We start from the raw sequence: 16,530 nt of genomic DNA on the forward strand, positions 1-16,530 counted from the left end.
TATAATTTTTATTGAGTACACGTTGGAATTTGAAGCCGGGTATGTATCATGGGTTAAGAAAAGCTACATAGAGATTGTAATTTAAACCTTTTGGGTTGGAACTCTCTTGTTTTGATTTTGGGGGATACACTGCACCTTCCTAACCCCCCCTTCCTCCTCATTAAAGTGCCTCCTCCTTCTCAGCCCTCCTTATTCTGGTCTTCATGTTCCTATAAGAAGCGCAGAACTCAGTGCAGAAGAGAGGAGACAGCGCAGAGCCCAGAAGAGCAGACCTTAAATATTGTGTGCAGCAGGGTCGTTACAGCGGTGGGTGACTTTATACATGCAAAAAAGATCTAATCATCTATCATTCTCTGTGTGAATGTTGTGGAACTGCAGTAACTGCTTTGATGCATGTGTGCTTGTCTTTGTCCAGATAGGTGTGTGAGTTGTCAGGTAGAGCGATGACAAGTGACTGCCTTTATGGTATTGCTGGGTACTTCATGGAAATGCTTTGGATCACTGCTGCTGTGCATGATATTTACTGGATACAAGCAGTTTCGTACATGTCATTTACTGGGCACAAGCAGTGTTGTGCTTTGCTGTTTCTGGGTGTAAGTTATTCTGTGTTGCATTGGCTTGGCACAATTCACAGCCTATATGAAGCTTGTGGGGTACATACATGCAGCATTGCATATTTAGTTTGTGCAAGAAGTTTCCTGGGCACAAGCAATACTATGGGAAGAGCCTACAGAAGGCTCTCTGGGCACAAGCAAAACTGTGAATGGCATGTGCTGTTGGGCACAAGCGGCATTGCCCGTGGAATGTGTTTGGCGCAGATTGTTCTGTTAATAGAATGTCCTGGGCACAAACTCTGCTGCCAATAGAATGTACTGGGCACAAGCTGCACTGTCAGTAGAAAGTACTGGGCGCAAGCTGCCCTTTTAGTAGAATGTGCTGGGCGCAAGCTGCCCTTTTAATAGAATGTGCTGGGCACAAGCTGCGCTGTTAATAGAATGTACTGGGCATAAACTGCTGTTAATAGAATGTATTGGGCACTAGCTGCGCTGGTAATAGAATGCTCTGGGCACAAGCTGCGCTGTCAGTATAAAGTACTGGGCACAAGCTGCCCTTTTAATAGAATGTGCTGGGCACAAGCTGCGCTGTTAATAGAATGTACTGGGCATAAACTGCTGTTAATAGAATGTATTGGGCACTAGCTGCGCTGTTAATAGAATGTTCTGGGCACAAGCTGCGCTATCAGTAGAAAGTACTGGGCACAAGCTGCCCTGTTAATAGAATGTGCTGGGCACATGCTGCGCTGTTAATAGAATGTACTGGGCACATGCTGCGCTGTTAATAGAATGTACTGGGCATAAACTGTGCTGTTAATAGAATATGCTGGTAAAAAACTGCTGAAATTAGAATGTACTGGGCACAAGCGGCTCTGTCAGAAAGTACTGGGCACAAACTGTACTGCTAATAGAATGTACTGGGCATAAACTGCATTGTTGATAGAATGGAAAGGGCACAAGCTGCGTTGTTTATAGAATGTACTGGGCACAATCTGTGCTACTAATAGAATGTACTGGGCATAAATTGCACAGTTAATAGAATGTACTGGGCATACATTGCACAGTTAATAGAATGTACTGGGCATAAACTGGACTGCTATTAGAATGTACTGGCCACAAACTGCCCTGTTAATAGAATGTACTGGCCACAAACTGCCCTGTTAATAGAATGTGCTGGGCACAAACTGCCCTGTTAATAGAATGTGCTGGGCACAAACTGCCCTGTTAATAGAATGTGCTGGGCACAAACTGCCCTGTTAATAGAATGTGCTGGGCACAAACTGCCCTGTTAATAGAATGTGCTGGGCACAAACTGCCCTGTTAATAGAATGTGCTGGGCACAAACTGCCCTGTTAATAGAATGTGCTGGGCACAAACTGCCCTGTTAATAGAATGTGCGGATAATGTGCCGGGCACAAGGAGGGCTGTGCAGATAGTGTGTCGGGCACAAGGAGGGCTGTGCGGATAGTGTGCCGGGCACAAGGAGGGCTGTGCGGATAGTGTGCCGGGCACAAGGAGGGCTGTGCGGATAGTGTGCCGGGCACAAGGAGGGCTGTGCGGATAGTTTGCCGGGCACAAGGAGGGCTGTGCGGATAGTTTGCCGGGCAAAAGGAGGGCTGTGCGGATAGTGTGTCGGGCACAAGGAGGGCTGTGCGGATAGTGTGTCGGGCACAAGGAGGGCTGTGCAGATAGTGTGCCGGGCACAAGGAGGGCTGTGCAGATAGTGTGCCGGGCACAAGGAGGACTGTGCGGATAGTGTGCCGGGCACAAGGAGGACTGTGCGGATAGTGTGCCGGGCACAAGGAGGACTGTGCGGATAGTGTGCCGGGCACAAGGAGGACTGTGCGGATAGTGTGCCGGGCACAAGGAGGACTGTGCGGATAGTGTGCCGGGCACAAGGAGGACTGTGCGGATAGTGTGCCAGGCACAAGGAGGACTGTGCGGATAGTGTGCCGGGCACAAGGAGGACTGTGCGGATAGTGTGCCGGGCACAAGGAGGACTGTGAGGATAGTGTGCCGGGCACAAGGAGGGCTGTGCGGATAGTGTGCCGGCTACAAGGATGGCTGTGTGGATAGTGTGCCGGTGCGGATAGTGTGCCGGGCACAAGGAGGGCTGTGCGGATAGTGTGCTGGTGCGGATAGTGTACCAGGCACAAGGAGGGCTGTGTGGATAGTTTGCCAGGCACAAGGAGGGATGTGCAGATACACTGCTGGGCACAAGGAGAGCTGTGCGGATATTGTGCTGGGCACAGGGAGGGCTTTTCAGATACTGTGCCGGGCAGAGGGAGGGCTGTGCGGATAATGTGCCAGGCAGAGGGAGGGCTGTGCGGATACTGTGCCGGGCAGAGGGAGGGCTGTGCGGATACTGTGCCGGGCAGAGGGAGGGCTGTGCGGATACTGTGCCGGGCAGAGGGAGGGCTGTGCGGATACTGTGCCGGGCAGAGGGAGGGCAGTGCGGATACTGTGCCGGGCAGAGGGAGGGCAGTGCGGATACTGTGCCGGGCAGAGGGAGGGCAGTGCGGATACTGTGCCGGGCAGAGGAAGGGCAGTGCGGATACTGTGCCGGGCAGAGGGAGGGCAGTGCGGATACTGTGCCGGGCAGAGGGAGGGCAGTGCGGATATTGTGCCAGGCAGAGGGAGGGCAGTGCGCATAATGTGCCAGGCAGAGGGAGTGCAGTGAGGACAATGTGACGGCACAGGGAGGGCAGTGTGCATAATGTGCCAGGCAGAGGGAATGCAGTGAGGACAATGTGCCGGGCACAGGGAGGGCTGTGCAGATAATGTGCTGGCACAGGGAGGGCTGTGCAGATAATATGCCAGGCACAGGAAGGGCTGTGCGCATACTGTGCTGGCACAAACTACTTTCTGTAGCATTAGCAGTGTATGGCATTTAATGGGCACAATTCGTGCTGTCTGCTGGATTTAGATATTGTTTACAGGCTAAGGCCTAAAATGTTTATTTCCCACCATATTCCATGTGCTAAATAAACCTCTCTGCAGTGAGAGGTGGCCATGTTGCTTCTTTATTTATGGCCTCTTAAGCACACAGGCTACAAAGCAGTAATGACTATACTGAAGCACTGCAACGTTTGTTTCCCATGCGTCCCCAATAAAATGAAACAGGCTAGTATCAGATGACTACAGTAACTATAGTGTAACTCTAGATATTTATATTTCTTCTTGCGAAGTGCCTGGATGGCTGCACGGTGTTACAGGGCATTATGTACGGCACAGGGAACTGCTGGTCCTGGGTATTTTCCAGTACTACGGAGTAATAATAATAATAGAGTACCTTTAGGGGGAAATGTATTTATTCATTAATTTTTGTTGAGCTTGTAGAAGTGTTTTTTTTTTTTTTTTTTTTTTAAATGATTATTTTTTATTTACGTAATTATTTAAAAGTGCCGGAATTAAATATTTACATGTATAGTAACCTTCGTATTTTGGATAATTCCAGATGAAGCTCATAGAAACATAGAATGTGACGGCAGATAAGAACCATTCGGCCCATCTAGTCTGCCCAATTTTCTAAATACTTTCATTAGTCTCTGGCATTATCTTATAGTTAGGATAGCCTTATGCCTATCCCACGCATGCTTAAACTCCTTTACTGTGTTAACCTCTACCACTTCAACTGGAAGGCTATTCCATGCATCCACTACCCTCTCAGTAAAGTAATACTTCCTGATATTATTTTTAAACCTTTGTCCCTCTAATTTAAGACTATGTCCTCTTGTTGTGGTAGTTTTTCTTCTTTTAAATATAGTCTCCTCCTTTACTGTGTTGATTCCCTTTATGTATTTAAATGTTTCTATCATATCCCCCCTGTCTCGTCTTTCCTCCAAGCTATACATGTTAAGATCCTTTAACCTTTCCTGGTAAGAAATCTCAGTAAAGCACAGAATCTGCCCGTTAAATTTCAGTCTCACTGAGGATGGGCAGTGCTGCGATGGCTTTAATTTATTGTTGAAATCCCTAAACCTCTACATTAGGGGAAACCTATTTAACTTCCATTAGGATATTCATAGGGTGCTATTAATGGGTACTTAAACTACTACACTGAATGGGAGCTATTAATGGGCTCTTACACTACAACACTGAATGGGAGCTATTTATGGGATCTTACACTGCTACACTGAATGGGAGATATTAATGGGCTCTTACACTGCTACACTGAATGGGAGCTATTAATGGGCTCTTACACTGCTACACTGAATGGGAGCTATTAATGGGCTCTTACACTGCTACACTGAATGGGCTCTTACACTACTACACTGAATGGGAGCTATTAATGGGCTCTTACACTACAACACTGAATGGGAGCTATTTATGGGATCTTACACTGCTACACTGAATGGGAGCTATTAATGGGCTCTTACACTGCTACACTGAATTGGAGCTATTAATGGGCTCTTACACTACTACACTGAATGGGAGCTATTAATGGGCTCTTACACTGCTACGCGGAATGGGAGCTATTAATGGGCTCTTACATTGCTACACTGAATGGGAGCTATTAATGGGCTCTTACACTGCTACACTGAATGGGAGCTATTAATGGGCTCTTACACTGCTACACTGAATGGGAGCTATTAATGGGCTCTTACACTGCTACACTGAATGGGAGCTATTAATGGACTCTTACACTGCTACACTGAATGGGAGCTATTAATGGGCTCTTACACTGCTACACTGAATGGGAGCTATTAATGGGATCTTACACTGCTACACTGAATGGGAGCTATTAATGGGATCTTACACTGCTACACTGAATGGGAGCTATTAATGGACTCTTACACTGCTACACTGAATGGGAGCTATTAATGGGCTCTTACACTGCTACACTGAATGGGAGCTATTAATGGGATCTTACACCGCTACACTGAATGGAAGCTATTAATGGGATCTTACACTGCTACACTGAATGGGAGCTATTAATGGGCTCTTGCACTGCTACACTGAATGGGAGATATTAATGGGATCTTACACTGCTACACTGAATGGGAGCTATTAATGGGCTCTTACACTGCTACACTGAATTGGAGCTATTAATGGGCTCTTACACTGCTACACTGAATGGGAGCTATTAATGGGCTCTTACACTGCTACACTGAATGGGAGCTATTAATGGGCTCTTACACTGCTACACTGAATGGGAGCTATTAATGGACTCTTACACTACAACACTGAATGGGAGCTATTTATGGGATCTTACACTGCTACACTGAATGGGAGCTATTAATGGGCTCTTACACTACTACACTGAATGGGAGCTATTAATGGGCTCTTACACTGCTACGCGGAATGGGAGCTATTAATGGGCTCTTACATTGCTACACTGAATGGGAGCTATTAATGGGCTCTTACACTGCTACACTGAATGGGAGCTATTAATGGGCTCTTACACTGCTACACTGAATGGGAGCTATTAATGGGCTCTTACACTGCTACACTGAATGGGAGCTATTAATGGACTCTTACACTGCTACACTGAATGGGAGCTATTAATGGGCTCTTACACTGCTACACTGAATGGGAGCTATTAATGGGATCTTACACTGCTACACTGAATGGGAGCTATTAATGGGATCTTACACTGCTACACTGAATGGGAGCTATTAATGGACTCTTACACTGCTACACTGAATGGGAGCTATTAATGGGCTCTTACACTGCTACACTGAATGGGAGCTATTAATGGGATCTTACACCGCTACACTGAATGGAAGCTATTAATGGGATCTTACACTGCTACACTGAATGGGAGCTATTAATGGGCTCTTGCACTGCTACACTGAATGGGAGATATTAATGGGATCTTACACTGCTACACTGAATGGGAGCTATTAACGGGCTATTACACTGCTACACTGAATGGGAGCTATTAATGGGCTCTTACACTGCTACACTGAATGGGAGCTATTAATGGGCTCTTACACTGCTACACTGAATGGGAGATATTAATGGGCTCTTACACTGCTACACTGAATGGGGGCTATTAATGGGCTCTTACACTGCTACACTGAATGGGAGCTATTAATGGGATCTTACACTACTACACTGAATGGAAGCTATTAATGGGATCTTACACTGCTACACTGAATGGGAGCTATTAATGGGCTCTTACACTGCTACACTGAATGGGAGCTATTAATGGGCTCTTACACTGCTACACTGAATGGGAGTTATTAATGGGCTCTTACACTGCTACATTGAATGGGAGCTATTAATGGGCTCTTACACTGCTACACTGAATGGGAGCTATTAATGGGCTCTTACACTGCTACACTGAATGGGAGCTATTAATGGGATCTTACACTGCTACACTGAATGGGAGCTATTAATTGGCTCTTACACTTCTACACTGAATGGGAGCTATTAATGGGCTCTTACATTGCTACACTGAATGGGAGCTATTAATGGGATCTTACACTGCTACACTGAATGGGAGCTATTAATGGGATCTTACACTGCTACACTGAATGGGAGCTATTAATGGGCTCTTACACTGCTACACTGAATGGGAGCTATTAATGGGCTCTTACACTGCTACACTGAATGGGAGCTATTAATGGGCTCTTACACTGCTACACTGAATGGGAGCTATTAATGGGCTATTACAATGCTACACTGAATGGGAGCTATTAATGGGATCTTACACTGCTACACTGAATGGGAGCTATTAATGGTCTCTTACACTGCTACACTGAATGGGAGCTATTAATGGGCTCTTACACTGCTACACTGAATGGGAGATATTAATGGGCTCTTACACTGCTACATTGAATGGGAGCTATTAATGGGCTCTTACACTACTACACTGAATGGGAGCTATTAATGGGCTCTTACACTGCTACACTGAATGGGAGTTATTAATGGGGTCTTACACTGCTACATTGAATGGGAGCTATTAATGGGCTCTTACACTGCTACACTGAATGGGAGCTATTAATGGGCTCTTACACTGCTACACTGAATGGGAGCTATTAATGGGCTCTTACACTACTACACTGAATGGGAACTGTTAATGGGCTCTTACACTGCTACATTGAATGGGAGCTATTAATGGGATCTTACACTGCTACACTGAATGGGAGCTATTAACGGGCTATTACACTGCTACACTGAATGGGAGCTATTAATGGGATCTTACACTGCTACACTGAATGGGAGCTATTAATGGGATCTTACACTGCTACACTGAATGGGAGCTATTAATGGACTCTTACACTGCTACACTGAATGGGAGCTATTAATGGGCTCTTACACTGCTACACTGAATGGGAGCTATTAATGGGCTATTACACTGCTACACTGAATGGGAGCTATTAATGGGCTATTACACTGCTACACTGAATGGGAGCTATTAATGGGCTCTTACACTGCTACACTGAATGGGAGCTATTAATGGGATCTTACACTGCTACACTGAATGGGAGCTATTAATTGGCTCTTACACTTCTACACTGAATGGGAGCTATTAATGGGCTCTTACATTGCTACACTGAATGGGAGCTATTAATGGGATCTTACACTGCTACACTGAATGGGAGCTATTAATGGGATCTTACACTGCTACACTGAATGGGAGCTATTAATGGGCTCTTACACTGCTACACTGAATGGGAGCTATTAATGGGCTCTTACACTGCTACACTGAATGGGAGCTATTAATGGGCTCTTACACTGCTACACTGAATGGGAGCTATTAATGGGCTCTTACACTGCTACACTGAATGGGAGCTATTAATGGGCTCTTACACTGCTATACTGAATGGGAGCTATTAATGGGCTCTTACATTGCTACACTGAATGGGAGCTATTAATGGGATCTTACACTGCTACACTGAATGGGAGCTATTAATGGGATCTTACACTGCTACACTGAATGGGAGCTATTATTGGGCTCTTACACTGCTACACTGAATGGGAGCTATTAATGGGCTCTTACACTGCTACACTGAATGGGAGCTATTAATGGGCTCTTACACTGCTACACTGAATGGGAGCTATTAATGGGCTCTTACACTGCTACACTGAAAGGGAGCTATTAATGGGCTCTTACACTGCTACACTGAATGGGAGCTATTAATGGGCTATTACAATGCTACACTGAATGGGAGCTATTAATGGGATCTTACACTGCTACACTGAATGGGAGCTATTAATGGGCTCTTACACTGCTACACTGAATGGGAGCTATTAATGGGCTCTAACACTGCTACACTGAATGGGAGCTATTAATGGGCTCTTACATTGCTCCCCGAATGGGAGCTATTAATGGGCTCTTACACTGCTACACTGAATGGGAGATATTAATGGGCTCTTACACTGCTACACTGAATGGGAGCTATTAATGGGCTCTTACACTACTACACTGAATGGGAGATATTAATGGGCTCTTACACTGCTACACTGAATGGGAGCTATTAATGGGTACTTACACTACTACACTGAATGGGAGCTATTAATGGGCTCTTACACTGCTACACTGAATGGGAGCTATTAATGGGTACTTACACTACTACACTGAATGGGAGCTATTAATGGGTACTGACACTGCTACACTGAATGGGAGCTATTAATGGGCTCTTACACTGCTACACTGAATGGGAGCTATTAATGGGCTCTTACACTACTACACTGAATGGGAGCTATTAATGGGCTCTTACACTGCTACACTGAATGGGAGCTATTAATGGGCTCTTACACTGCTACGCGGAATGGGAGCTATTAATGGGCTCTTACACTGCTACACTGAATGGGAGCTATTAATGGGCTCTTACACTGCTACACTGAATGGGAGCTATTAATGGGCTCTTACACTGCTACACTGAATGGGAGCTATTAATGGACATGTAAATTATGAATACTTGGTGTGGAATTTGCTCTCTAATACAGGGTTTCTTGTATTACTATATACATTGTTGTACTATCTGTTTGGTATATGGAGAAATGCACACTACAGTACTTTTAGTCTGGCTTTACTGTATACACGTGTTGAAGTGATAGTTGTTTGGTATTACTTGCCATGTACATGTACAGTGTTACTGGATTTATAATACACAATTCCTATAAATCATTTTGCTAGGAAGTAGTCCAAGATGCTTAAAGCCCACCTCCCAACTGACCCGAATTTTGGGCCCAAATCCCTTTATTGTTGGTGTGTCTGAGTGTATAACAGAGCTCCACAGCAATATTACAATAAATGTGTTTTAGAAATCAGTCTGTGTAAATACGATACATTGTTCTTGTTCTAAATTCCATTTTCGTTTTTAAATTATTAGTAAAGTCACCTAAAATCTCTCAAGCCACACCCTCAGCCACTATCTCAAATTAAAGTATCTCTGTGCCTTTGAATGTTAGGTGTGTGACTGATATTTCTGAGCATATACAATACTGGCTGTGCAGTATTACTGGTCATGTAGGTTGTAACACTGCAAGTGTGGTAACTGGTTACATACAGCGTTATACTGGCTTCACGTGTACATACGATGCTTCCGGTTTAACTGTCCATGTTTGTTGCTGCAAGTGGTGTGTGGTAAGATGGATCACATATATTATTATTATTATTGGTATTTGTATAGCGCCAACTAATTCCGCAGCGCTTTACAATATTATGAAAGGGGGGGGGGGGGGGGGGGAATTTACAATACATGAGACAATTACACAGTGACACAGGAACAATAGGTAGATGAGGACCCTGCTCAAACGAGCTAACTCCAGTATTGTCTTTGTGGTATTATTGGGCACATAGAAAGCTATACTGACTGTGACGTATTATTGGAAAGGCAAAATTGGCAGCTGGCCAGAGTGGATGATATGGTGCAAGGGTTCCCGGCTTTTCTTACATCCTGACCAAGGTAATGGCTGAGATACAGATACCTGGCGGCATACAGACAATAAGTGAAGCTTGCAAAGAGGTCACACAGCTTGCTGGTGGGCCTCACAGGAACCTGATGTTGGTGGAGAGACTGAAGGAGCAGAGATTCAGACAGGTATACAAAACCAACCTGTCTTTAAATGATATTTATTGATCAATTATTTCAGGTAATGATTAGCGTACGGTCGGTCGGGAGATGTGAACAATGACTTGGGAGAGAGTGCTCTGCTCGGGAGTTTATTGTATGAGAGAGATGTATGGATCAAACTTCATACAGATTTCCAATGTTATCAGACCATTTTATGAGACTATTCTATTTTATTCAGTGCTGGGGAACTAAAGAATGACGACTTGTCAGACATGAGATAGATTGTGTGATCTTTCCCACATGTGATAAGACATAGCTGATCCTGGTAGACATTGAGCCAAGTAAGCCTGATGGTCTTTCAACATAAGAACAGGCTCATTGTACTTGAGAGCCCTTTTCATAAGGAAAGGTTAAAGGGGTACTATACTCACCAGAACCATTGCTGCCTAGGAAAACTTCTAGTGGCAGTCACTCAGAATGCCGCGGAGTACACACTCAACATACATCTAACGTTGAGATTGTTTTCTGAGTGGTGTAACACTTTAGAAAGCACCAACACTGTGTATGGTGCTTGGAGTGTCCCATTAATGTAACATGAAATCTTGGCATTACATATCTTCAATGTCAACACTATAATGGAGGTTGGAAAGCCACGTTGCCTCTTGAAGCTGCCCATATAGTTTAAAGATCCGTGATATTGGACATTGTTTTTTGTTTAATGTATTCAGGTCCTTGTAGTCTGTGCTGTATATCTGGAAATTATCTTTAAAGATGGCCTTTAGGAGTAAAGCTCCAGACCATAAATTGAAAAATGATATACTATTATTCTCTAAAGTCCCAATGCCACCATTACAGGCTGCTTTGAACTAGCAGGCAATTAACCGATCAGCAGATAAGAATTTCTAGAGTAAACATACTCTGTTTTTTATGAAAGATTCCAAATAAATACCTATTTTCAAGAAGGGCATAATGAGGCTGTGCGAGCTAGAGAAGGCGTGGCCAGGGCTACAGAGATAAAGTCGTATAAAGTAAGCAGAGCCCTCAATGCCTTCTTTCCTGTGCATTCATCTGATTTTGTTGCAAATACTTGTCTGTTAGTCCACCCATTGTACAGTGCTGCGGAATTTGTTGGCGCTTTATGAATAATAATAATAATATAAAAAGAGGCGCTGTCCCTTCTTTTTGATAACTGTTATATCCATACTCTCCCTTGTTTACCCTCTTATTTTATTTTTTATTTTTTTTTCTTCAATATTTTGCTTTATTGCAAAGTTATAGATAAGGAAAAGTCATGAGCAGAGGTTGACTAAGGGTGGTGATTTAGTCATGCTCCGCGGTCTTTGTCAGTTTTGCAATTGGCTGTCATATGTATTCACCTCACTTTGTGCTCAGCATTTTGGGGGATTTATCAAAATGGTGGGTTCTGAAAAATGGTGCAAAGTGCTAAAAGGTGGGGGGTCACAATGGAAATCCGTAGGACACGCAGGCCCATTCCTTTGTGATTCCTTCCCTTTTACCTTTTTCCACGACTTTTATAGAGCACAGCACTGTGACAAAGTTCCCCGTTGTATAGCACTTGAGACTTTACAAAGTAGTTTCACCATTATATTTATAGTACAATTGTGCATTGCAATTGGGTAACATGATTTCAAAGACGGATACCTGTAATTTCCGTTGACACAGTATGTCAATACCGAAAACAAGTCAACAACAAAATAGGTAAAACTAACTGAAACTGTGGCTCAGCAGAGATATGAAAGCATAACTGTTCCAAAAACATGGAACATTCTAGTGTCTCCTGCGTGTTTTCCGGAGTAAAGTTAGTGAGAAGGTAGACTTTTGATCTGCAGTATTCTCTATGCTGTTTTGATTGACTAAAAACACAAAATTGTAAGCCACCCTAACATTTAATTGTTATTCTATGTTAGGTTTGTGAGACTTCTCTATTGGACTGTAGTGTTATATTTGCCCTATCTTAAAGGGACACTACAGCTTATTGTATTTGTTCTGGTGAGTATAATCATTCCCCTCAGGTTTTTTGCAGTAAACACTGTTTTTTGTTTTTTTTTCTCCCAGAGATAATACAGTGTTTACATTACAGCCTAGGGATAACTCCACTGGCCACTCTTCAGATGGCTGCTAGATGTGCTTCCTGGGGCAGTGTTGCATATTGTGCAGTACTGCCATTCAGTGTCTCCACCCTCTGCATGCAGACACTGAACTTTCCTCAATTCATCTCTATGAGGAGATGCTGATTGGCCAGGTTTGTGTTTGACGTGTGCTAGCTCTGCCTCTGATCTGCTTCCTTGACAGTCTCAGCCAATCCTATGGGAAAGCATTGTGATTGGCACAAAACAACACTTCTGATGATGTACGCAGACAGCAGGCAGTTTAGGGGCAGAAGCAGCAGCTGCAGACTTAATACAAGTAAGAGTTAACTATATTTAGGAAGGCAAATGGGAGGCAAGGGATGGGGGCTGGGTGGTGGTTTTAACACAATAGGAATACATGTTTGTGTTCCTGACCCTATAGTGTTCCTTTAACTGTTCATATGCAGAGTTTATAGCATGGGTTTTGAGTGGGAGAGAGTTGTCTGGTGCATCTGAAGGCATTGAATTGATGGTCATTATGGCTTTTGCAGTTTGAGATATTGGTGTAATTTTGAGCCGTGGAATTTTGCTGGTTAAGTAACTGACACAACCATATTGTGAAGGCAGTGGATACTGACTGCAAATAAAGAGCCGAATTGCAGGAGCATTGCAGGCAGATCAGCAACGGATACCTCTGTCAGATCAGAATCAAAGTCAGCTAATAAAGTGGGCCTACTTTTCATCACCATACAATATTGATGGCTTTACTCGTTCATACAAATTACCTGTAAATACTGTACCTTCTGTTACAAAAAAATAGCAAACCGACAGGTTAGTGTCTCTCGTCTTACTTGTGTCTTTCCCTGCACAGAAGATAAAACTATAGAGACTAACTGTTGGTTTCCAAACACTGTCTGACCCATGGTACATGTATATGGCTGAAGGATCCTGTCATATACTAAAGATAGGGATGAGTTGTTACATATCCTAAAAAAAACAAAAACTATTTCCTTTATTAATAAGTTGTTTTAAGTTGACCGTTGTCCTTTAAGGTACTTCAGAGGTTGTGTTGCACAGTCAGTCTATACATTTTGGGTATAATGTATGGTTTTTGGAGTCCAGGTGGTCCCAGATTATTTTTGATAATCCGTTTAGTGAACTACTTTGAATTGATTCACATTTATCGCAATTGTATGTACAGTTAAGACACCTTCATTTTGCATTTGGCTTTTTATTCAGTTAATGTGTGTTTTGTTTTGTATTTTTGTATTTTTACTTCTTTTGTTTATTTGTGTAAATGTTTTTTCCTTTTGTTCCTTTTAGATAACCTCCTTTTCTCTGCAAGATGATTAACTCCATCTCTCACGTGTTGGTGATTTTAGGTAAGCAACTTTTTACCTTGCCCTCTGTTTAATGGAAATAAAATGATGTTGAAACAATCTAAAACATCATAGAAACATAGAATGTGACAGCAGATAAGAACCATTCAGCCCATCTAGTCTGCCCAATTTTCTAAATACTAATAATAATAATGTTTGACGTTTGGCACATTTGGTGCTTTTCATCTAAAATCCAATATTGTTACATGAAGCAAAGTTTTTTGTTTTTTTTTACTAATAATCCCTGCTTAATGTGACATTTCAAGCTCCATAATCATTACAGCATGCTACTGTCAACAATGTAACCATTTTCAGCAGTGTGACACTTGCTAGGGTCACCTGGCCGCCTTCTGGTCTTTTACCTCTCCACAGATAGCACCAAAGTAATAGCAATATCAGTTCTGTCTGTCTTTAGATGGTATTCATTTCATGGAAGCCAATGATTCTCATCCCAAGCTCGGACAGTACTGATATTGCCAATGTGACCATGGGTGCTTGGAAGAGCCAGCTAGGTATTCGAAAATGGCTTGACTCTTATCTGTGAAACATTACCAGGGAAATTCTGGCACCATGCTGTTCAGCCTGTCATGACTGTTTCACATGTGTGCATATTATTTCCTTATGCAAAATAAATATGTATTTTTATGTACATGACTGGACCACAATATTTTACGGTCTGTTTGTTTTATAGGTGACACCCATTTCCAGGCCTCAACTACCTCTTGCCTTCTCAAAGCAGGATGCTCCTTCCCTATGACACTTATATGCCAGCTTCGTTGTCAGTGCATTGGCAACCTGTCACTAAATTCCTATATTCTTGGTGATGTCCTAAACATTTCTCTAATCACAAGCAGAGAATTGTAACAGAACTACATCACATAGCTGTGCCTCTACTGTAGCTGTTATGAAAGAGGGCAGGAGAACCACTGGTCTATTAACTCTAGCCTTTATCCTGTGTCTTTGTCATAGCCATGTATGCAGGGAATTGATGAGGTCAGGAGACCCTAATATTGTAAGCTTTTTTCAGCTCAGTGTTGTCATAGTCCACAAGGATCCATCACTAGTAAGATATGGCTTCCCTCAAATGGAGATGTAGAACCAGTCCTAAATTCCCAAGTTATGGCTCTTCCTCATTCGGAACTGATTGGACTTTATTGAGCTTTCAGTTTTGGCGCCTCCTGGTTTACAATGTATGTGTTTCCTGTTTTGGGTTATTGTACAGGATGATTGACTAAGGTCTGCTCCTGGTAGCAGTTCTCCTCACTCCCTCTTTCTGGTTCTAGATGGCTCTCTTTCTGGTTCTAGATGACCCTGCTGCAACCGTGTAATTGAATTTTCGTACCATATCTTCCTGTGTGAAGTCTAGCACTGCCAAACTGCCCATCTAGTATCTCAATACTGATTTCCCTATTTTGAGTTTTTAGGGTTCCCTTTCTGTCCATAGAGCTTTCTGATGGGGACTCCCAGGTGGGTCCCCGCTTGCATTCCACTTAGAAGTGATTTCTGGATGCACCTTCTCATGAAGCGTTGGATTTGAATGAGGACCTTTTGGACAATGTGTCTGGCCCACACTACTTTCTGCTACATCAAACTGTGTCTTGCATTTTTGTTAAAGCATGGCTGAATCCTTTGGCCTCCTTTGTGCTATCTTCATGTTTAAGCTCATTCATGTTAAAAATCTGAGCATGTGGGAGTCGGTCAATGCTGTGAACAACCACCATTCCTCTGAAGGATAGTTCCTCCTTTAAAGCGAGACTGTCACTTCTCTGGAAATCACACAGTTGAACAAAAAATTTAAATTCATTTATAATTTATGTAATTTTTTTTTCATATGTTGCTTGTTTATGTTCTTTTAAAATGTGAATTTTATGGTGGCTTGACATGTTCCTTTAAAGCTTGTGGGAAGGCTTATAGTTGCAGTGTTTTTTTGCAAATCGTCTTAGTTAACTAGTAAGTCTCTCCTTATTAGGGAGCAGGGTGCTTACTGCATTATTACCTTCACAGCGGTGCATATCAGTTAAAGTGCTTATGTTGACTGCCCTGGGATATGTCCAAATATTGTTAATCTATTAAATGGCCGTAAAACAGTATTGTGAAAGGTTCTAAAGGAATTCTAACTATAAATATTCCCTTTTGTCTGTTCTAAGGCATCTTTGCACGGTCTGTGGCCTTGGATCCAAGCACTGGAGAATGTAAGTGTATTTCAAATCTTTTATCTAAAATCAGCTTTTATAGTGGCATTCATTAGTAGCGTGCGATAGGCTTGTAATTTTTGCCTACATTTATTATTACTTTGTTTTTATTTATAAAGCACCAAAATACACTGAAGTTCTCTACAAAGATCCAAAGAAATTATGGCAAATTGAAGAACCTGAATTGTACATTGTGAGAGTCCTACTCAAACGAACTTACAGTCCAGACACATGTTCTCATTTAGGGAAAAAAAATATATGTACTTGTATTTTCTTTTGGCTCTAGAAATAGAAAAGAAAAAAAAAGAATTCATAGATTGTGAGATGTTCTAACTAAGAACGGG

At 42.8% G+C, this 16,530-nt stretch overlaps 1 protein-coding gene across 1 annotated transcript in view; it reads left to right on the forward strand.

The window, feature by feature from the left end:
- Positions 1 to 216: 216 nt before the first annotated feature.
- COCH (cochlin) overlaps positions 217 to 16,530 on the forward strand; it is a 40,287-nt gene continuing 23,973 nt past the window's right edge. Inside the window, exons 1-3 of the mRNA XM_063439762.1 lie at positions 217 to 306; positions 13,939 to 13,997; positions 16,142 to 16,186. Coding sequence (XP_063295832.1) covers positions 13,961 to 13,997; positions 16,142 to 16,186 — 82 coding nt within the window. The 5' untranslated portion in view covers positions 217 to 306; positions 13,939 to 13,960. The remainder of the gene's footprint in view (positions 307 to 13,938; positions 13,998 to 16,141; positions 16,187 to 16,530) is intronic.

Source organism: Pelobates fuscus, chromosome 13, assembly GCF_036172605.1.
Source record: "Pelobates fuscus isolate aPelFus1 chromosome 13, aPelFus1.pri, whole genome shotgun sequence".
Classification (NCBI taxonomy): domain Eukaryota; kingdom Metazoa; phylum Chordata; class Amphibia; order Anura; family Pelobatidae; genus Pelobates; species Pelobates fuscus.